At 35.2% G+C, this 26253-nt stretch overlaps 1 protein-coding gene across 10 annotated transcripts in view; it reads left to right on the forward strand.

Moving 5' to 3' along the window:
- LRBA (LPS responsive beige-like anchor protein) overlaps positions 1-26253 on the forward strand; it is a 758928-nt gene that overhangs the window by 90456 nt on the left and 642219 nt on the right. For all 10 annotated transcript variants that reach the window (XM_086346372.1, XM_086346374.1, XM_086346378.1 and 7 more), the window contains exons 4-12: positions 3224-3319; positions 7801-7922; positions 8008-8134; positions 8738-8857; positions 10864-11010; positions 23042-23239; positions 23434-23567; positions 25293-25401; positions 25692-25844. In XM_086346372.1, the coding sequence (XP_086202498.1) occupies positions 3224-3319; positions 7801-7922; positions 8008-8134; positions 8738-8857; positions 10864-11010; positions 23042-23239; positions 23434-23567; positions 25293-25401; positions 25692-25844 (1206 nt within the window). The remainder of the gene's footprint in view (positions 1-3223; positions 3320-7800; positions 7923-8007; positions 8135-8737; positions 8858-10863; positions 11011-23041; positions 23240-23433; positions 23568-25292; positions 25402-25691; positions 25845-26253) is intronic.

Genomic DNA, 26253 nt, shown 5'->3' on the forward strand with positions numbered 1-26253 from the left:
TCAACTGTTTGCTTCAGGTGGTCAGAGTATTGGCGTTTCAACTTCAACATCAGTCCTTCCAGTAAACACTCAGGACTGATCTCCTTTAGGATGGACTGGTTGGATCTCCTTGCTGTCCAATGGACTCTCAAGAGTCTTCTCCAGCACCACAGTCCAAAAGCATCATTTTTTTGGCACTCAGCTTTCTTTATGGGCCAACTCTAACATTCATACATGACTATTGGCAATACCATAGCTTTGACTAGATGGACCTTTGTTGGCAAAGTAATGTCTGTGCTTTTTAATGTGCTGTCTTGGTTGGTCATAACTTTCCTTCCAAGGAGTCAGCGTCTTTTAACATTATGGCTGCAGTCACCATCTGCAGTGATTTTGGAGCCAAAAAAATAAAATCAGCCACTGTTTCCACTGTTTCCCCATCTATTTGCCATGAAGTGATGGGACTGGATGCCATGATCTTAGTTTTATGAACGTTGAGCTTTAAGCCAACTTTTTCACTCTCCTCTTTCACTTTCATCAAGAGGCTCTTTAGATCTTCTTTACTTTCTGCTGTAAGGGTGGTGTCATCTGCATATCTGAGGTTATTGAGATTTCTCCCAGCCATCTTGATTCCAGCTTATGCTTCATCCTGCCCAGAGTTTCTCATGATGTACTCTGAATATAAGTTAAATAAGCAGAGTGACAATATACAACCTTGACGTACTCCTTTTCCTATTTGGAACAAGTCTGTTGTTCCATGTCCAGTTCTAACTGTTGCTTCCTAACCTGCATATAGATTTCTCAAAAGGCAGGTCAGGTGGTCTGGTATTCCCATCTGTTTCAGAATTATACTTAAAATTTAAGTACAGATTATACTCAAAATTTAAAAGATGTTGGGTTAGACATATATTATCTAATATATATAACCCAACATCTTTTAAATTTTAAGTATAATCGCACAGATACACATTTTTGAAGGTTGACATAAAAAGATTAAGCAGGATTTCCCTGGCGATCCAGTGGTTTAGAATCTACTTGCAATGTTGGGATCCCACATTCTGAAGAGCAACTAGTCCTGTGCATTGCAGCTGTTACAGAAAATCTGTGTCACATTGAAAGATCCTGCAGGATGCCTGATGCAGCCTAATAAATAAATATTAAAAAAACAGATTAAGTGCGTTGAGGTTAAGGGTATAGTTATAGGGGATAGAGGGAAAAAAATAATGAACTATTAACAAAACAAGAGCAGGGCTTTGCTCAGTTATTATATAGCTTTGGTATCACATTAATGGAGTGAAAAATCCCTGTATTTAAGTGTGTGTCTGCCTTTTTGATTATTACTTTAGCATAGATTTTTACATATGGAACTAGTGTATCAGTTTTTAAAGATTCTTGAAATATGAATACTAAATTATTTTCTGAGAGGCTTTCCTAGTATACAGTCTCCTAGCAGCATCTGTGGAGTAAAGTGCTACTCTTGGGTTCTTTTTAATTGGCTGATAGAAAAGGAAAATGAGGAATGATTTCTGTAGATGAAACTTTTACAATATTATATTTTTATTTTTGACTGTAGATTATTTTTGGTAATTTCATTTTAGAATTTACTTAAAACAATGTGATTATAGTAACTTATTGCACTTTTATAGTTGAACAGTGTGGTTAATTGAAAATTTCTTGATCAAGCTTATTAATGCCACTTTTCACTTAACTTTTGGATGAAAGATTGCCAAACTATTTTGGTTAGGTTTTTTTGTTTTTGGCTGTGCTGGGTGGGTCTTTGTTGCTGCTCGGGCTTTTCTCTAGTGCTGGCGAGCAGGCTTCTCGTTGTAGTGGTTTCTCTTGTTGGGGAGCACAGGCTCTCGGGTGTTGGGGCTTCAGTAGTTGTGGTACGAGGACTCAGTAGTCGTGGCGCACGGGCTTAGTCCGTCTGTGGCATGTGGAATCTTCCCAGACCAGGGATCAAACCCATGTCTTCTGCATTGGCAGGCAGATTCTTTACCACTGAGCCACCAGGGAAGCCCCTAGATAGTTACTCATGATAATTTAGACCAGCTACCAAATATGATGAAGGCAAGACTGTGATTTCATTTGTAGTTTGACACTGTTTTGAACTTTAACTTTTAAGAGGAATGCACTACACATTATTCTATTTGCTTGCAAACCGATTTAAATTATTATCTTGTTGTCTTTGCTTCTCCTTATAAATGTAATACACCTTTTTGTTTTAGCTGTTGGTTTTGAATGTATTAGAGGAGACATTGACTAATGACAAACATATCATTAATTAATGACATTTAATCAAACAAAAGTGATGTTACAACTTTTATACATGTTCCATAGTAGAAACATGTTGTAGAATGAAATATGGTAGGGAGATTTGATCTGTTTTCAGAGGTCAGGAAAGACTGCCCTGGGAAGTGACCATTAAGATGAGCTTAAACGATGGGTAAGATTTCTTTAGTTAAAGCAGGGGAGGGCTGGGAGTAGGGAATAGTCCTCGTGAGAACATTTTAAGGAGAATAGTGTTCAGGCTCTGTTATGGGAAAAAGTCATTATAGATCGAGTGCAGTTAAGGATCTTTTGGGTCATGTTAAGGATTCTGGTCTTTTGTTTTAAAGGCAGTGAGAAGCTACTGGAGAGAGAGTTATATAAAGTTGAAAGTATAGTGATTAAAAGCTTGGACTCTGGAATCAGATTGAGTTCTCATCCCACTTACTACCTGTATTACCTTGGATATGTTCCTCTGCCTCAAATTCCTCCTTTGTAAAATGGGATGATAATAATCCCTAGCGTGGTTATAAGCATAAAATATTTTACTGTTTTTTTAAAAGATATTTTTAAAGTGCCTTTAACAATGGGACTTGATAAGCATTATTTTTTGGTGAGATTAAAAAGTGTTTTAAAAAGGGGTCAGTGGTGGGATGATGTAGTCTGTAATTTTATTTTATTTATTTATTTTTTTTTTAGTCTGTAATTTTAAAAGGTCGTTTTTGCTGCAGTGTGGAAGTGCTGTGTCTCAAATGCTGTTGGCTCATATTTATCTAGCACCTTCCATGGAACAGTGGCATAGAGTGTGTTGTTTATTTCTTTAAGATATTTGAAAATAACTGTTTTTGGATATTATATATGCTTTTTTAGGTTATGGAATTATTATTTTGGGGTGTATTCAAGTATGTCTATATTTAAAGTATGTATTTTTGTTCTATGGTGAATAATGTGGTTAATAAATTGCTGATTATTTTCATAGCCTCCACATGCTGGAAAGTTGCTGTCTGTTTTAAAGCACATGCCACAGAAGTATGGTCCTGATGCCTTTTTCAACTTTCCAGGAAAGAGCGCTGCAGTAAGTAGATATTAATGAGGAAATCATCTGAAACTCTTTCCTTTGCCTCCTGAAAGCCTGGCCCTGTAAGCATTCTTGACAGGTTCTGTGTTGGGTGAAAACTTCTGTGCACAGCCTAACTCAATCCTTAAAACAGCACTGCCTGTTCCTTTTTCCTGACTGTTTTAGAGGGGAAGAAATAGAGGCTTTAAGAAATGAAGAAAGCTGCGCATTCACCCCTTGGGGTCTCAATGGAATAAGAACCCAATTCTTTTCAACATAAGCCATGTTTTCTTATGAATTTTTATCTCTGCATTCTGAAATAGAAATTTATGTATAGCATTTTCACTTTTATCTTTCTTTGGTGTTACATTTCCTTAGTTCTGTTTCTTTTGCACCTGGTACGTAAGTTGAGAGTAACTCTGAGAAACTTTCTAGGCAAATTTTTCTGACTTGTAAGTTTCCATATTGTATCAGTCTCAGCATTCTTATAAACTGTTAGTCACTTTACACATAAGACAGTTAATGTATGGCAGTAGTATCTGTAATGTTTCAAAATATTATATGATTACATTATATAATGTACATGTGTTATTTATGGAAGCTTTTTCGCATCCTCTTTATTACATTGGTCTGCCTGTTATAAGCAAATGTTTTGAAGTTATCTTTTATTCATTTTTTATTTTTGTTCTCATAATATCCTACCTTTTATGGCCTCTATGTAGCCAGGCAATATCTGCAGAAAGAAGAGAGTGTTTTAAAAGAACATTTATGATATTTGAGTGTTTCACAAACATTGAACAGTTTTCTTTGGAAGGTTTTATTGCTCATGTTATTTTGTCTTTCTAATTTATCCTTAATAACTATTTTAGATTTGAAGCTTTCCAGAATAGTTTGCTCACTTGGCATTGAGTTTATCATTTGTCTCCCAGTATAAAAAAGTATTCTTAGGAGATAAAAGTATTCTTATTAGAGAAACCTTTTTTTATGCATGTTTAGCTTTATTATTTATATTTCTTTGAGATTGTTACATGTCCATTCCATTTTCTTGTATGTATCTTGAAATTCAGCCAGTTGAACCACACAACTTTGGACCTTTCAGAGACTAGATGTTTTAAATACATTCATTGACTCATTTTTTTCCCCTTAAACATAGCTTTTAAAGGGAAGTTATTCATGGGTAAATTATTTTTACCAAGCTTTCACATCCTCTACTCTCATGTTTGATTGAGAGAGAACATATTTATACAAAGAGTATGTATTTTTATTTCCTCAATACAACATTCATTTTAAATCAGCCTTTTGAAGTCTCAATACTGTTATTAGATAAATTTGGCTCTATGATGTTTTTCATGTTTTATGAAATATCTTATAAAAAATAATGTGTATATATGATGTTGACCTAAAGGCATATGTAAAGTGTTACAACAAGAAAAGAAAAGCTTTTAGTATGATCTTTTTTTTAACAGCTTTATTGAGTTACAATTCCCATATCATACATGTCTGTCATTTAAAGTGTACATGCAGGGAATGGTTGTGTTCATCAGTTTGTGCAGCCATTATTACAATCAGTTTTCAGTTCAGTTCAGTCACTCAGTCGTGTCCGACTCTTTGTGACCCCATGAACTGCAGCACGCCAGGCCTCCCTGTCCATCACCAACTCCCGGAATTCACTCAAACTCATGTCCATCGAGTCGGTGATGCCATCCAACCATCTCATCCTCTGTCGTCCCCTTCTCCTCCTGCCCCCAATCCCTCCCCGTATCAGGGTCTTTTCCAGTGAGTCAGTTCTTCGCATGAGGTGGCCAAAGTATTGTAGTTTCAGCTTCATCATCAGTCCTTCCAATGAACACCCAGGACTGATGTCCTTTAGGATGGACTGGTTGGATCTCCTTGCAGTCCAAGGGACTCTCAGGAGTCTTCTCCAACACCGCAGTTCAAAAGCATCAATTCTTCAGCGCTCAGCTTTCTTCACAGTCCCACTCTCACATCCATACATGACCACTGGGAAAACATGTTCATTACCCTCAAAAGAAACCCTGCTCTCATGAGCAGTCACTGCATGTTTCACTCCAGACTCCCTTGCCTAGGCAATTACTGTTGTACTTTTTGTTTCTTTGAATTTGTCTATTTTGGGCAATACATGATGTCTGGAATTTTGTGATTGGCTTTTTGCACTTAACACTACTGTTTTTAAGATCCATTAATGTTGTAGTATGTGTCAGTGCTTCATTCCTTTTGTTGACTAATATTCTAATAGAAGAATATACCACATTTTGTTTAATTATTTTTTATATTTACTTTTTTAGTTGAAGGATAATTGCTTTTCAGAATTTTTTTTTGTTTCTGTCAAACCTCAACATCAGTCAGCCATAGGTATACATATATCCCTTCCCTTTTGAACCTCCCTCCCGTCTCCCTCCCCATCCCACCTAATTATTCTTTAATTAGTGGATATTTGCATTCTACTTTTTGGAAATGCTCTATGGGCTTTTATTTGCAAGCTTTTATATGGACATATGTTTTCATTTCTCTTGGAAACGTAGCAGGAGAACTGCTGAGCCATATTGGCTTATGTTCCACCATTTGATGTACTCCCATATTGTTTTTCCAAAGTGACTATATTTATTTTATAATCTCATCATCAGTTTAGGAGGTTTCTAGTTTCTCCACTTGCTTACCAACACTTGTTAATGTCTGTCTTTTTGATTATAGTCATCCTAGTCGTGTTAAGTAACATCTTGTGATTTTGATTTGCATTTCCTTAATGACTGATGATGCTGAGCATCATTTCATGTTCTTACTGGCTATTTGTATATGTTCTTTGGAGGTGTGTCCATTCAGATATTTTGCCCGCTTAAAAACTGTATTTGTCTATTTATTATTGGATTTGTAACAATCCTTTATATATTCTTCTGGATATAAGCTTCTTAATAGATAAATAATTTTCAAATATTTTCTCCTGTTCTTTTGGGCTGTCACTTTCTTGATAGTATCCTTTAAAGCACAAAAGTTTTTAATTTTAATGAAGTCCAGTTCATGTATGTTTTTCTCTTGTACATAATTAAGAAGAATTTATCTCAGGGTCATGAAGATTTAGTCTTATTTTTCCTTATAAAAGTTTTCTAGTTTTAGCTTTCACATTTCACATGATTGATTTGGGGTTAATTTTTTTGTGTATCATATAAAGAAGTGGTCAACTTTATACTCTTGCTTGTAAATACCAGTTTTCTCAGTGCATTTGTTCATTGAACTGTCTTGATACTCTTGTTAAAAATCAGGACCACAAATATGAGGGCTTGTTTATGGCTCTCCCTTCTACTCCATTGATCTGTATCTCTATTTTTATGCCAATACCCCACAGCTTTCAGTACTGTATCTTTGTACTGTAGGTTTTAAATTTGGTAGTCTGTGTTATTTAGCAACTTCCCACTATTTACTTTACACGTGATAGTGTGTATACGTCAGTGCTGTTTTCTTAATTAGTCCCACCCTCGTCTTCCCCCGCTGTGTTCACAAGTCCCTTCTGTACTAAGTTCATCAGTACAGTTTTCTAGATCCCACGTATATGTGTTATATACTATACTTGTTTTCCTCTTTCTAATTTGCTTTATTCTGTTTAAGAGGCTCTATATTCATTAACCTCAGTACAACTGACTCAAATTCGTTCCTCTTTATGGCTGAGTAGTATTCCATTGTACAACTGTAGTTAGTGGGAAGTTGCTAAATAACACTGGGAGACCAGCCTAGCACTCTGTGATGACTTAGAAGGGTGAAATAGGGGAGGGGAGGGAGGCTCAGGAGGGAAGCATATATTTATAGTTATGCCTGATTAGCATTGTTATACAGCAGAAACCAACACAATATTGTAAGGCAGTTTTCCACCAATTAAAAAAATAAATAAAATTTAAAAAAATTGGTAATCTGGATCCTCCAACTTTTCTTTTTCAAGTTTGTTTTGGAGATGTTAGGGTCCTTGCATTATTTTATTTTTAAATAAAAATTTAAGCCAAGTCGTAAAATTACCTATAGAGTGACTTATGAATATAACTTTAAAATGTTATAAAAAATGTTATGAATGAATCCTCTTCAGTGTTTTATTTTCTGTTAAAAAATTACATTCTAGGCTTTTTTCTTAACTGTTTTCTTTCCTTCTCCATCTTTCTTTATTACCTTATTTAACATTTCAGCAACAAATTTCCTTTGATATTACTACTTATCTCTTTTAATTGGAATCTCTTTGCATATGTTCATTGTAAGAAATGAAGCAGTAAGATTAGTGTGTCAAGAAGATCAATTGGAATGTTTCTGTTTAAATTAACATCATTAATATGTATTTTGAATAATTTAGAAGTTAGTGAAAATCTTTCAGATAAAGAGACTACTTTTGCATGTAGACTAATATATAGTAGAAATATATGTAGCATGTAAGGTCTCATTTTCATGATTTCAGTAACAGAATTTTTCATTGTGAGTTAGTAACTCGAATTTTTTCCCTTTAGGCTATTGCATTACCTCCTGTAGCCAAATGGCCATACCAGAATGGCTTTACATTTCATACCTGGCTTAGAATGGATCCTGTAAATAACATCAATGTGGATAAAGATAAACCATATTTGTACTGGTATGTATTTCTGTAACTTAGTGTTGTTACTTTATTTTGAAAAATGAGAATATTTGGAGATGAAATGAAAACTTATTTTTTATAGTTTCAGAACCAGTAAAGGTCTTGGTTATTCTGCTCACTTTGTTGGGGGATGTTTAATTATAACATCAATAAAGTCAAAAGGAAAAGGCTTTCAACACTGTGTGAAATTTGATTTCAAGCCACAAAAGGTATGTGATCTTACTAAGTCATAGTTATGTTACCAAACTGTTCTAACCTTCAGAATGCTGTGGCAAATCATAATTCTGTTCTTAAGCTGGTTCAGAAAATGAGGTGTAAATTGCTGGACAGTTGTTAACCTCTCTGATTTGGACAATGAAGAGTGAATATTTAGCTGTTTCTAGAGTTTAAGGGAAATACAAGTGAAAATATATGTATTTGCTTTTCTACCTTAAATTTTGGAAATTACTGAATGGTTTATTAACAAAATGAACATCTATATGTAGATCAGTAAATAGATAAAACAGATATGACAAAATGTTGACAGTTGTGGGATGGTGAGAGAGTTTCCATTAAGCTTTTTACCTTTGAAAATTTTTCATAGTGAAAAGTTAGAAAAATAATTTCATGGGTAAGCTATTATTTGTTGAGAGAGTTCCCTTGAATCAATATTGTTCCAGGGGTAGAATATTGAATTTAATAAAAGCAGTATTATTTTAGTTTTAGATTTCACTGTAATTTAGCATTTGATTTTTGCTTGTTTTTATCAATGTGGTTGAATTATTGGAAAAATCATTATCTTTTTTTTTTTTTAAACTGTTTTGCTTCTCCAGTGGTATATGGTAACTGTAGTGCATATTTATAACCGATGGAAGAACAGTGAGCTTCGATGTTATGTGAATGGTGAGCTTGCTTCCTATGGAGAGATAACATGGTTTGTCAACACGAGTGATGTAAGTAGTCTGAGAAAGTTACATTGAAATAAGAAAAATATATTTTATATTGAATATACATTTTAGAACACTACAGTGGTGGATTTTTTATAATTGTAGTTTGGCTAACGTAATATATTAAGAGAGTAGAAATGTGCTAATATGTCACATAAGATATTACTCAGTCCTTGTTATAAAATTGTTCTGGATAGGGTAGAGACAATGATTCATAGGTAGCAGTGAGTGTATCTTAAAAGTGTTTGTGTCATCGGTCCATTGATCAAATTAAACCACAGAGTTTTACTGCAGGGTTCTGATCATTTTTATGAATGAGTTAGGTGAAATAGGCTTGTAAATTTTCCGTATAATTCATAGCTGCTATATATAACTATTTTTTATAATATTTTCAAGGTTCAATAAGAGATCCGTAAGTTAGCATTATATTCAAAATGTTCTCCCTCCCTCCCACATTACATTTTTAATAGAAACCTTGAAAAATTATTGATTAGGAAAATGAATACAAACTGCAACACCCATTCACTATTAACTCCTTTTATCCTGATCTATACATATGTACATATTTTGAAATGCTAACCTTAAGAGCTTTGATTGTTAGACTTAGGTTTGAATCCCTTCCTGACTATATGACTTACTTAATTTATTAGGCGTAAGGTTTCTCTCTTGTGTGAGTGTGCTCAGTCATTCAGTTCTGTCTGATTTTTTGCGACCCCCTGAACTATAGCCTGCCTGCATAGGCTACTCTGTCCATGGAATTTTCCAGGCAAGAGTATTGGAATGAGTTGCCATTTCCTATTCTAGGGGATCTTCCCAACCCAGGGATTGAACCCATGTCTCCCGCAACTCCTGTGTTGCAGGTGATTCTGTATTGCTGTGCTCTGTGAAGCCCTTTGCTCCACCTAAAAGGGTGTAAAATAGTACCTATCTCAGAATGTTGATTAAATGAGCTACTGCTCAGAAATCCATTAGAAGAGTGACTTATATAGAATAAGTGCTCAGTAAATGTTAACTGTTAATTTTTTTAAAATTAGAGATCAAATATGTATATTGCCTTTCAACCTTTATTTTTTCTTAAATTAATCTTTGCTGAGCATTGCAGGCATTGTAATAAATACTTTTACTTTCTGTAACCTTGCAGGATAAGTACTGTTGTAATCTTTACAGGTGAAACTGAGCACAGAGAGGTTAAGGAGTTTGCCAAAATCAGCAGCATGGGAATCAGTTATTTGACCTAGGTGGTTTGTCTTCATAATCCAAGTGTTTAAATTTTTTATATTCCTTAATGTCAACATACACATTTTTCAGCAGCCTTCCTAATAGTTCCATGGTATAAAATACTTTTAAATAGATATCAAGCATTTCTTTTCCTTCTTGCTGTATAGGTGTAAATGTATGTGTGACCTCTGCTACCTGGGTGTTACTAAAAGAGGTTTTCTATGTAAATAAGAAAAGCATACACCTGTTTTTCTGAATTTACACATCCCTTTTGCGAGATTGCATCTACTCCCATGACTTAACCTATTATTTGTATCTTAATATCTACAGAAACCATCTTTACAGTCTTAGCTTCTAACCATAGAGAACCCTGTTGGCAGTTCCTTCTTCACCCGTATCACTTTATGAAAAGACACATTCATTACATGGCTTGAAGTTGACTCATGATTTTGCTCGTTGCTCCAAAGCCTGCTCTTCTGTCTCCTTCTTTGGTTGCCCAAGTATGGACCTACAGAGTCCATAATGATTTTTCTGACTCCATTTCCTATGTCCATTTTGTCATCAAGTTCTGTTTATTGTACTTTGGAGAACTTGCATGTTTTTCTGTGATGTCTTTCCTGATCTCTATACCAAATGGGAGTGAATGAAGTGAAATGCTAATTGAAATTTTACTCTAATCAGATTATGTTTTAGAAAGGACAAAATATTTATACCAATATAGGTTGTTACTAATTCTGGAGGAGACTTTTCTTTTTGTTTTTTTCTCTAATAAAATTTTCTGTTTTCTTTCACAGACCTTTGACAAGTGTTTCCTGGGCTCATCAGAAACAGCAGATGCTAACAGAGTATTCTGTGGTCAGATGACTGCAGTTTACCTTTTCAGTGAAGCTCTTAATGCCGCTCAGATTTTTGCTATTTATCAGTTGGGCCTGGGATATAAGGTACTTTACTTGATGTTCACTGCTTAATCAGTGTTAGTTGAGCTTGATTTATAGATGGGTGATGCATGTGGCAGCTTATAACTACGGTTAATAAACTGCATGTGAGACTAACCAAGGGCCTTAAGGAAATCTCAGGAGTCCAAAGCACATTTTAAAGTTTTACGGGAAGCATAGTATACTTGCTATATATGGGGCACTGTGCAAACTACTAGCTCAGTTTCAACTTATGCTGCATTTCTTTTGTTGTTACCTTATTTTTGAATAGCTAAATTTTTAATAGTTGCTGTGATAAAAAGCAAGGCCAAATTTGCCTGTTACTTCAGGTATCTCTTGACTTCCTACTTTTGCATTCCAGTCTTCTATGATGAAAAGGACATCTTCTCTGGGTGTTAGTTCTAGAAGGTCTTGTAGGTCTTGTAGAACTGTTCAACTTCAGCTTCTTCAGCATTACTGGTTGGGGCATAGATTTGGATTACTGTGATAATGAATGGCTTGCTTTGGAAATGAACAGAGATCATTGTCATTTTTGAGATTGCACCGAAGTACTGCATTTTGAACTCTTGTTGACTGTGAGGGCTACTTCATTTCTCCTAAGGGATTTTTGCCCACAGTAGTAGATATAACAGTCATCTGAATTAAATTTGCCTACTCCCGTCCATTTTAGTTCACTGATTCCTAAAATGTCAATGTTCACTCTTGCCATCTCCTGTTTGACCACTTCCAATTTCCCTTGATTCATGGACCTAATATTCCAGGTTCCTATGCAATACTGCTTTTTACAGTTTCAGATTTTACTTCCATCACCAGTCACATCCACAACTGGGCATTGTTTTCGCTTTGGCTCCATCCCTTCATTTTTTCTGGAGTTATTTCTCCACTCTTCTCCAGCAGCATATTGGGTGCCAACAGACCTGGGGAGTTCATCTTTCAGTGTCATATCTTTTTGCCTTTCATACAGTTCCTGGCGTTCTCAAGGCAAGAACACTGAAGTGGTTTGCCATTCCCTTCTCCAGTGGACCATGTTTGTCCGGTCTATGATTTAGTGTTTCACTACTTTTTTCTGCTATTTGTTTATTGGCTGTTTTTTTTTTTTTTTAGTGTTCTTTCCATTTTTATATATTTTGCTTTTTTTTTTCCCCCAATGAGTGGCTTTGTGAGTAAATTTTTTTTTAATCAAAAACAAATCCCTTTATGTCTTTCCATCTTCTTATAAGGGTAGATATCAGTGACATGTTGGTCTTTTTCTTTCCCCATCTTGGATATACTTAAATTGCTCTGCAGAGTAGGAAGGGAAGAGAGTGAAGGATAAAAGATATCATGAGGGGAATAAAGAGAAGAGGAGAGAAACCTAGAAGAGACAGGTCTGGGAGGTCAACCCATGTTGTAGGATGCATTAATATTTCATTCCTTTTTCCGTAAGTAATATTGTGTGGGTATATCACATTTTGTGTATCCATTTGCCAGTCGATGGACATTGGGCTGCGTCCATCTTTTGATTGTTATGAATAATGCTGCAATGAACCCTTCTGTATGAGCTTTTATGTGCACACGTGTTTTTATTTTTCTTGGGTTTGGACCTAGAGTGAAATTGGTAGTGATATGGTAACTCTACATTTAACTGTTTGAGAAACTTTTAGATTGCTTTCCAACATGGCCACATAATTTTACATTCTCTCAGCTATGTATGAGGATTTTGATATCTTCATATTCTCTCCAGTAACTGTTATTATCTGACTTTTATAGCCATTTTAGTGAGTTTGAAATGCTATCCCATTGTGGTTTGGTTTTGATTTGCCTTTTCCTCATGACTAATGATGTTGAATGTATTTTTTGTGTGCTTATATGCTATTATATGTCGTATTTTGAGAAATGTTTATTCACATCCTTTGCCCTTTTAAAAACTGAGCTGCCTTTTTATTTGTCAAGTTTTAAGAGGTTTTTAAAAAAACATTTAATTGTGATAAAATACACATAAAACTTACCACTTGAACGGTCTTAGGCAGTAGTGTTAAGTATTTTTACATTGTGCAACCTAGCTGCAGAACTCTTCAGTCTGTAAACTGAAACTCTGTACTCGTTGGACAAGAATCCACAATCCTCTTTTCCTTAATCTCAGTTTTAAGAGTTTTAAAAATATATTCTAGAAACAAATACATTGTCAGATTAGCGACTTGCAAATATCGTTTCCCATTCTGTGGCTTGTCTTGCCACTTCCCCGTTGTTTTCCTCTGAAGCACAATTTCACTTTGATGAAGTCCACTGTGTCTGTATTTTGTCTTATTATTTGTGCTTTGGTGTCATATCTGAAAACCTATTTCCTAATTCAAGTTCATGAAGATTTACTCTTAAGTTTTCATATAAAAGTATTATATTTTTAGCTCTTACATTTAAATTTTTGATTCATTTTGAGTTAATTTTTGTATTTGGAGCAACTTCATTCCTTTGCATTTGCATTTCTAGATGTCTCAGCATCATTTGCTGAAAAGAATACTCTTTCCTTATTGTATTTCTTGATAGCTTCATCAAAAATCAGTTGATCATAAATGTAAGTATTTGTGGACTCTTAATTCTGTTTCATTGAACTATATTTATTCTTAGGGCAGTAGCACAGTCTTGAATTCCGTGGTTTTATAATACATTTTTAGAATTAGGAAGTGTGAGTTCTCCAATTTTGCTCCTGTTCAAGATTGTTTTGGCTGTTTTCGGTATCTTATATTTCTGTATGAATTTAAGATACACTTGTCAGTTTGTACAAAATTGTAGCTGGGATTTTGATAGATACTGCATCAGATCTACAGATCAGTTTGAAAAGGTTTGTCATCTTAAGGATATTAAGTCTTCCAATCCATGAATATGGGATTTTATTCCATTGATGTAGGTCTTTTTCAGTTTCTTTTTGTAGTTTTCTGTGAAGATGTCTTGTGTATATTTTGTTACATTCATTACTGAGTATTTTCTTTTTTTATGTGCTATATCAAATGGAGTTATTTCTTCATTTCGTTTTCAGATTGTTGCTTGTGTATGGTAACTAAATAGATTTTCATATATTTATCTTCTATAGGACAGCCTCCCTGTAGTAGTTTATTAGCTCTGATTTTGTGTGTGTGTGTTTATATTTCTTGTCATTTTCTATGTATTAATATAAGATTATATAAATATGATTTTGAAGCACAATTTACTTCTAATTTTTCATATAAAAGTATTACATTTTTAGCAAATTGAACTTCATCTAAGTGAATTTGTGCTTCATTTTATATATATATATAATCATGTGTTTGTAAACTGCCATCATTTTAGTTTTTTCTTTATAATCTGGACATCTTTTCTTTCTTTTCTTTGCTTAATGGCCCTGGCTAGAACCTCAGTACAGAATCTTGAGGAAATTATACCCAATAAGATAAACCAGTCACAGAAGGACAAATACTATATGATTTCATTATATGAGATAAAAACTAACTCATAGAAGCAAAGAGTAGAATGGTGGTTACCAAGGGCTGGGGAAAGGAAAAAAAAGGAACTGCTTATCAGTGTTCTAAAATTTTAATTATGCAAGATGAGTAAGTTCTAGAGATCTGCTGTACAACATTGTGTTTATAGATAACAATACCATATTGCCCACTTAATATCTGTTAAGAAGGTAGATCTCCTTTTCAGTATCCTCAATAAAATTAAAAAAGAACAATAAGTGGTGAAAGCAGACATCTTTTTTTTTTTTTAACTGATCTTAGGGGAGAAAGCAATCAGTCTTTCATTATCAATTATGTTAGCTGTCAGTTTTTTGTAGATGGTCTTTGTTTCTTTAAGAAAGTTAAATCATGAAGAGTTTTATCATGAAGAGCTGTTGGATTTTGTTAAATGCTCTTTATGCTTTTATTGAGATGATCATGTTATTTTTGTCCTTTATTTTATTTATTTATTTATTTTAATGGCTTAAAATAACAGATTTATTACCTTATAGCTCTGGAGGTCAAAAGTCTGAAAATGGGTCTCATGAGGCTAACGCCAAGATGTCAGTAGGACGTCATTCCTTGTGGAGCCTCTGGGGACAGTCTGTTCCTTGCCTTTTCTAGCTTCTAGACACCATCCACATTTCTTGGCGTGTGTTCCTTTGCAGCAGTGGCATCACTGCAGCCTCTGCTTTTGTCATACCTCCTTCTTTGACTCTGACCCTCACGCCTCCTTCTCATAAGGATCCTTGTAGAGACTTCTCTGATGGTCCAGTGGCCAAGACTCCATGCTCCCAATGCGGGGGGCCTGGGTGTTCAATCTCTGGTCGGGGAACTAGATCCTACATGCCACAACTAAGAGTTTACATGCTAAACCTAAAGATCTTGCATGCCACAGTGAAGGTTGAGGACCCTGCATGCTTCAACTATGACTCAGAGCAGCCAAATAAATATATAAATATTAGGAAAAAAAGGAAAAAAGTATTCTTTTTAAAAAAGGACTCTTGTAATTGCATTAAGCCCACCAGATGTGTTAGTATTACTTGCTTAGTCATGTCCGACTCTTTGAGACCCCATGGACTGTAGCCTGCCTGTCTCCTCTGTCCATGGAATTCTCCAGGCAAGAATACTGGAGTAGATAGCCATTCCCTTCTCCAGGGGGTCTTCCCGACCCAGGGATTGAGCCCAGGTCTCCCTCATTGAAGGCGGATTCTTCACCGCCTGAACCACCATTCACATATTCCAGGGATTAGGATGTGGACATCTTTGGTGAGACTGGGGGAAGACGTTATTCTACCTATAGGCCTATGACTCTCCTGATTTTTAATGTAACAGGGAAGGATTGGAGATAAATGGTGCTTGGAACCTTAATCTCTTTATTTTTATGAATATAGTGCATTGCAATGCTTGTTCAAAGTTTAAACAAGCCTTGCATCTCTGGGAAAATCCTACTTGGTTATAGTTTATTTTCTCATTCAGAATACCAAGGCCCAGAAAAGAACCTTAAGTGGTAAATGTATAGAAATAACTACTTATTTTAAATAACCTATGCCAGATTCTTATTGAGTTATATCCTATGTTAACAGCTTATTTGTTTCCTTATTAGTATGATCAGATACTGTTAAAACTCTACTTAAAGATTATATAAAGTGAGAAATTGATGATCACAGAATTACTCTTTGCTTTACTTATTTTATATTTTATGTGGAATTTATAGAATAAAATGTTTGTTTAGGTGTTTATTTTCAAAACTTGTATCTGCTATCTCCTTCTTGCAAAACTCAGACTTAAATTGAAGAAAATAGGGAAAACCACTAGACCATTCAGGTATGACCTAATTCAAATCCCTTACGATTATACAGTGGAAGTGACAAGTAGATTCAAGGGATTAGATCTGATAGACAGAGTGCCTGAAGAACTATGGACCGAGGTTCGTGCTGTTGTACAGGAGGGGGTGATCAAAACCATCCTCAAGAAGAAGAAATGCAAAAAGGCAAAATGGTTGTCTGAGGAGGCTTTACAAATAGCTGAGAAAAGAAGAGAAGCAAAAGGCAAAGGAGAAGAGGAAAGATACACCCATCTGAATACAGAGTTCCAAAGAATGGCAAGGAGAGATAAGCCTTCCTAAGTGATCAGTGCAAAGAAATCAAGGAAAACAATAGAATGGGAAAGAGTGGAGATCTCTTCAAGAAAATTAGAGATACCAAGGGAACATTTCATGCAAAGATGGGTACAACAAAGGACAGAAACGGTATAGACCTAACAGAAGCAGAGATATTAAGAAGAGGTGGCAAGAATACACAGAACTAACTATACAAAAAAGATCTGAATGACTCAGATAGCCATGATGGTGTGATCACTCACCTAAAGCCAGACATCCTGGAATGTGAAGTCAAGTGGGCCTTAGGGAGCATCACTGTGAACAAAGCTAATGGAGATGATGGAATTCCTGTTGAGCTATTTCAAATCCTGAAAGATGATGCTGTTAAAGTGCTGCATTCAATATGCCAGCACTCAGTATGCCAGTCAAATTTGGAAAAGTCAGCAGTGGCCACAGAACTGGAAAAGGTCAGTTTTCATTCCAGTGCCAAAGAAAGGCAATGTCAAAGAATGTTCTAACTACTGCACAGTTGTACTCATCTCACATGCTAGCAAAGTAATGTTCAAAATCTTCCAAGCCAGGCTTCAACAGTACGTAAACCTAGAACTTCCACACGTTCAAGCTGGATTTAGAAAAAGCAGAGGAACCAGAGACAAAATTGTGAGCATCTGTTGGATCACTGAAAAAGCATGAGAGTTCCAGAAAAACATCTTCTTCTGCTTTATTGACTACCCCAAGGCCTTTGACTGTGTGCATCACAACAAACTATGGAAAATTCTGAAAGAGATGGGAATACCAGACCACCTGACCTGCCTCCTGAGAAATCTGTATGCAGGTCAAGAAGCAACAGTTTGAATAGGACATGGAACAACAGACTAGTTCCAATTTGGGAAAGGAGTACATCAAGGCTGTATATTGTCACCCTGCTTATTAAACTTATATGCAGAGAACATCATGTGAAATGCTGGGCTGGATGAAGCACAAGCTGGAATCAAGGTTGCCAGGAGAAATATCAATAACCTCAGATATGCAGATGACACCACCCTTATGGCAGAAAGTGAAGAGGAACTGAGTAGCCTCTTGATTAATGTGAAAGAGGAAAGTGAAAAAAATGGCTTAAAGGTCAACATTCAGAAAACTAAGATCATGGCATCCGGTCCCATCACTTCATGGCAAATAGATGGGGAAACAGTGGCATATACTAGTTTTTTTGGTCTCCAAAATCACTGCAGATGGTGACTGCAGCCATGAAATTAAAAGACGCTTGCTCCTTTGAAGAAAAGATATAACAAATCTAGACAGCATATTAAAAAGCAGAGATATTACTTTGCCAACAAAGATCTGTCTAGTCAAGGCTATGGTTTTTCCAGTAGTCATGTATGGATGTATAAATAAAGAAAGCTGAGCACCAAAGAATCGATGCTTTTGAACTGTGTTGTTGTTGAAGACTCTTGAGAGTCCCTTGGACTGCAAGGAGATCCAACCAGTCAATCCAAAAGGAAATCAGTCCTGAATATTCATTAGAAGGACTGATGCTGAAGCTGAAGCTCCAGTAATTTGGCCACCCGATGGGAAGAACTGAGTCATTAGAAAAGAAGACCCTGATGCTGGGAAAGATTGAAGGAAGGAGAAGGGGATGACAGAGGATGAGATGGTTGGATGGCATCACTGACTCAAGGGACATGAATTTGGTCCAAGTTCTTGGAACTGGTGAGGGGCCTGAGACCCTGGCCTGCTACAGTCCATGGGGTCGCAAAGAGTAGGACACGATGCAGCGACTGAACTGAACTTACTTATTACTGTTGAAATCTATTTTTTGTGTAACCATGTTTTAGACATTTCTCAAAACTTGTTTAAAGTAGCAGAGATACAGAAAAATGTTTTAAAGATTGCAGTTAAATATGTTATAGATGGAAAATGTTGGTTCCCAAGAAAAAAAAGATGGAGTGCTTTTTTTTGTATATTCTTACTGTTTGGTGAAGCACCGTATTGCTTTAAGTCCTTTGAAAGGGCATTGTTTTTATTTTAATTAATCAAATAGTATTTACTTATGCATATTATTTCCATATAGTTAACAGCTATTCCTGACATATGTCAAACAATTACTTTTGTTTAGATTTAGTTTAGTTTAGGTTTGTTAGTAGGAATCATTTACTCCCAAATTTCACATAAAATATCAAGTAAAATGTTTGTTTAGTTGTTTATTTTCAAGGCTTCTGACTGCTTATGTTAACACACTATACTTTGAACAGGATCAAAGAGTAAATTACTGTTTTTAATTGGACTTTTTTTCTGCTCCGTACTATGTTGCAAATTAATTTTGTAAACTCAAAGGAATCAGTTAATTATTTAGATTGTGTCAGTGTTTGTTTTTAGAAAATTGATCCTTAATTTCCCAAACCATTTTTCTTTTGGATTTTGATGTGCGATGAAAAGTGAATTTTATCTGATAATTGGCAGTGACCAGCTCAGTGGTTGGATTGAGAAGAAACTGCATAGTATTTCCCAAAGTTAAACTTGCAACAAAAAAAGGTCATGGTCATTGTTGGATAGTCTGCTGCCTGTCTGATCCACTGCAGCTTTCTGAATCCTGCTGGAACCATTACATCTGAGAAGTATGCTCAGCATGTCAATGAGATGCACCGAAAATGTCAGCACTTATAGTCAGCATTGGTCAACAGAATGGGCACAGTTCTTTTCCATGACAACGCCCAACTGCATGTTGTACACCCAGCACTTCAAACATTGAACAAATTGGGCTACAAAGTTTTGGCTCATCTGCCGTGTTCAGCTGACCTCTTGCCAACCAGCAGGAGGCAGAAAATACTTTCCAAGAGTTCATCGGATTCCAAAGCATGGATTTTTATGCTACAGGAATAAACATATTTCTTGTTGGAAAATTGTTGATTGTAGTTGTTCCTATTTTGATTCATAAAGATGTATTTGAGCCTAGGATAGGGCTTCCTGGTGGCTCAGACAGTAAAGAATGTGCCTGCAATGCAGGGTACCCAGGTTTGATCCCTGACTTGGGAAGATCCTCTGGAAAAGGAAATGCCTACCCACTCCATTATTTTTGCCTGGAGAATTTTGTGGACAGAGGAGCCCATGGGGTTGCAAAGAACTGGACACGACTGTGCAAGTAACACTTGATCCTAGTAATGATCATTTAAAATTCATGGTCTGAAACTGCAATTACTTTTTTTATCAACCTAATAGTTGTTCCCTAGAAACATACAACCTACCAAGACTGAAGAAATAGAAATTTGAATAGATTATAACTAGTAAGGAAATTGGTAGTAATCAAAAACCTCTGAATAAAGAAAAGCACAGGACTAACTGGCTTCACTGGAGAATTCTATCAAACATTAAAGAAGACATAACACCAATTCTCCTCAACTCTTCCAGAAAATAAAAAGAGGAGGAAATACTTCCAAACTCATTTTTAGAGTCCAGCATTGCCCTGAAACCACAGCCAAAAAAAAACACTGCAGGAAAGCTACATATTAATAGCCATATCCTTATTTAATATTAATTCAGAAATCCTCAACCACATTAAAAGGATCATATCCTATGACCAGTGGGGATTTATTCCTGGAATGTAAGTCTGGTTCAGCATGTGAGAATAAATCAGTGCTGTACACCACATTAACAGAGTCAGGGACAAAAGCTACATAATCATCTCAATAGATGGCAGAGAAGGCATTTGAGAAGATTCAATGCTGTTTCATGATAAAAACACTCAACAAATTACAAGTAAAAGGAAAGTGAAAAGTGAAAGTGAAGTCGCTCAGTCGTGTCCGACTCTTTGCGACCCCATGGACTGTAGCATACCAGGCCCCTCTGTCTATGGGATTTTCCAGGCAAAGCTGCTGGAGTGGGTTGCCATTTACTTCTCCAGAGGATCTTCCCGACGCAGGGATCAAACCCGGGTCTCCCACATTGCAGGCAGACGCTTTACTGAATGAGCCACCAGGGAAGCCTCACAAGTAAAAGGAAACTCCTCAAAATGATAAGGCCATATATGAAAAGCCCACAGCTGACATTATATACAACAAAAATTAGTTGCATTTCTATACACTAATAATAAGCAATCCCAAAAGACAAGAAGACAGTAATGCCATTTATAATAGCATAAAATAGAATACTTGGGAATAAACTTAACCAACAGGATATAAGACTTGTACAGTGAAAAGTGTAAAACATAGCTGAAAGTATTAAGACATGAATTAAATGACAAGACACCTTGTGTTCATGGATTGAAAGACTTAATATTGTTAAAGATGCATACTGCCCAAAGTGATCTACAGATTTAGCCCAATTCCTATTGAAATCCAGATGGCATTTTTTTGCAGAAATCTCAAGAGTTCCCAAATAGCTAGAGCAATCTTACAAAAGAATAAGTTATTTAAAGAGTTCTTACAATTCAGGATTTCAAAACATAATATAAAGGTACAGTAATCAAAACATTTTGATACTTGCATAAAGAGAGGTACATAGACAAATGGAACAGAACAGAGTCCAGAAATGAATTTCATTTATGGTAAAATGATTATCTATAAGGATACAAAACCCTGAAATGGAGAAAGATTAATCTCAAACACTTCTTTTTTTAAACATACGGTGTTTTAAAAAGTAGTGGGATCCCTACCTTCCATGTATTAAAATTAACTAAAAATAAATTGGTGGTGGTTTAGTTGCTAAGTCTGACTCTTGCAACCCCATGGTCTATAGCCTGCCAGGCTTCTCTGTCCATAGGATTAATAGATTAAAGGTAAACGTAAGACCTAACCTATAAAACTCCTGCATGAAAACAACACAGAGCTTCATGACATCGAGTTTGGCAATAATTTTTTGTATATAGCACCAAAAAAATTAAAATGAAATAGACAAGAAAGACAAAAATAGACAACCGTGTCTTACAATCTTTTGTGCATTGAAATTTTTTGTGCGTCAAGAAGCAGTGTGAAAAGGCAACCCACGGAATGGAAGAAAATATTCCAAACCATACATCTGGTAAAGGGTTAATAATATCCACAATATTTGATGAACTCATACAACTTAACAATAGCAACAAACTCAACTCATTTAAAGTGGGCGAATGACTCAAATAGACATTTTTTTCCAAAGAAAATATATAAATGGGCAGCAGGCATATGAAAAGAAGCTCAAAATCACTAATCATCAGAGAAATATAAATTAGAACCATAATAGACAATCACCGTATGCCCATTAGGATAAGAATTGTTAAACAAATATAAGTGTGGAGAAATTGGTTTCCTTACGCACTACTGATGGGAATGTAAAATAGTGCAACCTCTGTGGAAAGCTATATGGTGATTCTTCAAGAAATTAAAAACAGTTAATTACCACATGATTGAGCAATCATTTAAAAATTTTTATTCATTTATTTATTTTTGACTGTGCTGGGTCTTCACTAGCTGTGGAGTGCTGGGCTTACGCTCTGGTTGCAGTGTGCTGACTTCTCTTGTTTGCAAAGCGTGGGCTCTAGGGTGAGCAGGCTTCCGTAGTTGTGGTTCCTGGGCTCTATGGCACAGGCTCGGTAGTTGTGGCAAATGGGCTCATTAGTTGCTCTGTAGCGTGTGGGATCCAAACCCGAGTCTTCTGCACTGGCAGGCAGATTCTTTACCATTGAGCCACCAGGGGAGACCCTGACTGAGCAATCTTCTGTAAATGTATATGAGATAATTAAAGGGATATGAAAGAGCTGTTTGCACACCCATGTTCATTGCAGCATTATTTACACAATAGGTAAGAGGTTGTAGCAACCTAACTGTCTGTGGATGAATGAATAAAGAAAATATATATATTTACAATGGAATATTATTCAACTTTAAACAGAAAAAAAAATCTGACACATGCCACAACATAGGTGAATCTTAAGGATGTTATGCCATTCACAAAAAGACAAATACTCTGTGACTTCCCTTGTTTGAGTTATGTAAAGTAATCAAGCTCATGGAACCAGAAAGTAGAATATGATTGCTAGGAGATTGGGAGTGGGATGCAGGCAGTGGAAGGGAGTTGCTGTTCAATGGGAATTTCAATTTAGCAAGATGTAAAAGTTCTAAAGATGTGTTATACAATAGTGTACTGTAGTTAACAACACTGTACTATACACTTGAAAAATATTTAAGATGGTAAATTTTATTTTAAATGTTCCTTTTAACAAAATTAAAGAAGAGAATCAAAAAAGACAAAAATAGGAAAAAACAAAACATGCTTTGTAGGACATTAAATTTTACATTTTTTTAAAATGAAAAGTTTTAATGTCAGGTTGATTTCCATTATACCTTTAAAATGAATTCAGACTACTTTAGAAGTAATAAAACATGCAGGGCTTCTCTTAATTGATATTGTTAAGAAAATGGTCGATATTCTCCTTGAATTGTTTATTTGTGATGCTTTATAGTTAGATTTTCTTTTTGTGGCATAGTATCTTAACTGTTCTACTTTTTATTCTTAGGGTACATTTAAATTCAAAGCAGAAAGTGACCTGTTCCTTGCTGAGCATCACAAGCTTTTATTGTATGATGGCAAACTCTCTAGTGCCATTGCGTTCACGTACAATCCACGCGCCACAGATGCCCAACTCTGTCTCGAATCATCCCCTAAGGACAACCCTTCGATTTTCGTTCATTCACCGCACGCACTCATGCTCCAGGTACTAGGAATGATATTTAACAATATTTCTAATGGTAAATTTTGATGTATTATTGAGGTGTATTTGGTAGCTTCTATTACAGATACATGAACTGTAACATTTTATTGTTCCTGTTATGTTTTATTTTTAATAAAATGTATTTAGTTTTTGGAAAAGAATCATTGGAATCTTTACTGTGTCTTCTGTTTTACAAGGACGTGAAGGCGGTTTTAACACATTCTATCCAAAGTGCCATGCATTCAGTTGGAGGAGTACAAGTACTGTTCCCACTTTTTGCACAGTTGGATTATAAGCAATATTTATCTGATGAGATTGACTCGACTATATGGTGAGTCCTTTTGTTTTTTCTTTCACTGATGTGAATTATTCTCATCACTGAGCTGCACAATCACAATGTTTTTTTTCAATCTTGTAAATTTGTTGTAGGATTAATAAAGAACATAAAGAAATTTGTGAGTTATAATTGTTACTACAAATTCAATTCTAATAATATTTAAATTCTTTATCAGTAGGAAATAGGGAGCTCTTCAAAAATAATGTTTTGAATAAAGTTAGGCATGGTAATAATATCAGAAATGTATGTATTTTTGCCTAAAATAAAAATATTTAAAATGGTTATTTGGCAGTAATTTCTTATGGTAAGTTTTCCTTATTTAATTATTGTTGCAGGTAACATATTGAATTTAATTATTATTGCAGGTAACATATTGAAATGTAAAATTTTTGATTATGTTACATAATAATAAGTGATTTATTTTTTTCAAAACTAAATTGCTTATTTGGCACCTTTGTCTCCTCTCTTTTAGTGTTGAGTGTAAAAAAGGGAAGAGACATGAATTCTAGGACAAGTTATTAAAATGTCAGAGAGGATGTAGAAATGAATTTTTTATGGCTATGTATCCTAGTGAAACTATTTATAATAAAATAATTATGTTTAATTATTAATTGAGTGATTTTAATGTTTTTTGTATTCTCCCTTTTTGAAATTCTCTAATTTCTACTTTTATATGCAACTTGAAGTCTACTACCAATGTATATGTTTAGTGTTTTAATAAATTTTCCAGATTATTTTTAGGCAAGAAAATGAGTTATTTTTAAAAGGAATTATGTATCAAAGCTAGTATTTATTGGCTACATTTAAAATAATTAAAATTATCCTTGACCTATTGCTCCTTCATAAAATTTTTTTGCATCCTAGTCTGAAACCTTTGTAACAGAGCTCAGTTATTTATTTTTTGATTTTTTTTTTTTAACTTTTCAACTTTATTAGAATTGCTGACAGTTGAAAAATAGAAGTACTTTTGTGAAGGAGGTTGGCTGTGCTCCCTTTCCTAGTGGGAATCTCTCAGAACTTTTGAGAGGGACAAAACAGCTGACCTTTATTCTATTCCATGCTGAGTATATAAAAGTTATGAGGTTGGAAGCATGACTGTAGTCTTACTACTTTAGATTTTTCTGTTCGGATAATGAGGAAAATACTTAAATTATTATTTGAATACTTCAGTTTGCTTACATCTTTATTTATCTTCCCCTTTACGTACTCTATCCTCTGTTCAAATGAAGCCAGTTTGAGGATTTCTGTCCTAGTCTGCTTGCTCCATATTTTTTCCATCTGTTTGGCCTCTAACTCTCTAACTTATCTAAGTTACATCCAACTTATCTAAGTTACATCCAACTTATCTAAGTTACATCCGTTTCTTAGGGCAAAGTAATAAACTTCTGTTAGCCATCTTACTACTTGTTTTTGGACATTGCTGGGTTTTCTCTATTTTGTGCATGTTTGTCATATTGTTTCAAAAGTAATTCATTTAATAATATATTTGTGATAAAGAATATGAACTAAATATTTGAGTAATAAGTCCTAATCTTACATTACAATTTTAGTCCTGAAATAATATTGGAGGTAGTTTTAGTAAAGCATCAGTTTCCTTGGAATAGAAACTTTTTATTAAGGGTAATTGAAAGGCTGTATCTATCTAACCACCTCTCCCCCATTTTTTTTAAGACAATATGGTTTTTCAAACTGTTGTTGTTTTTTTTTCCCTTATTCCAGTTCAACTTTGCTGGCTTTTATCATGGAGTTGTTGAAGAACTCAATTGCTATGCAGGAGCAGATGCTTGCCTGCAAGGGCTTCTTGGTCATAGGATATAGTCTTGAAAAGGTAAAGTATGAAATGCTTTACATTTTTTATTCTTAATTTGTAGTCCATGAAACTTGGTCTCCTAAGAAGCTGAGAAATTCTGTTTGCAAGTGTGTCTTTGGTTAATGTAAAGTTACCTAAATTAAAACAACCTGTTGCTGTTTTACTTTGCCCGCACTGTTTTATTGAATCTCAAAGTATCTTTAACTTTGAGCATGGTTTGTGGACCAACTTTTTCTGGTATTGACAACGTTTAACTTACTTCCCTTGCTTTGTGTTGCTAGTGACCTTTGAAATATCTTCCTCTGCAGTCTTCCAAATCCCATGTCAGCAGAGCAGTACTTGAACTTTGCCTTGTATTTTCAAAATACCTGAGTAACCTGCCGAACGGGATGCCCTTACTCAAGCAATTGTGTGATCACATTCTTCTTAACCCAGCTCTATGGATTCATACCCCAGCCAAGGTAATACATACATTGATTGTGTGCTAGTATGTTCACTACATTTTTGTACTTGAGAAGAGTGATAATGAAGAGGATTTTCTTTTATCCTTTTACATGCTGTTGTGTAAGCTTTCAGTGGAATGCATTTTTTGACTAAATGTACTTTTATTTTTAATTAATAATTGAGGATAATTGCTTTACAGTGTTGTGTTGATTTCTGCCGTACAACAACGTAAATCGGCCATACATACATATATATCCAGGGCTTTCCTGGTGGGTCAGTGGTGAAGAACCTGCCTGCCAGTGCAGGAGACATGGGTTCAATCCCTGAGTCTAAAGATCCCCTGGAGACGGAAATGGCAACCCTCTCCAGTAATCTTACCTGGAAAATCCCATGGACAAAGAACCTGGCAGGCTAAATACTCCATGG

Source organism: Bos grunniens, chromosome 17, assembly GCF_055505025.1.
Source record: "Bos grunniens cultivar Pamir isolate PY7600 chromosome 17, Bosgru_T2T1.0, whole genome shotgun sequence".
Lineage (NCBI taxonomy): Eukaryota > Metazoa > Chordata > Mammalia > Artiodactyla > Bovidae > Bos > Bos grunniens.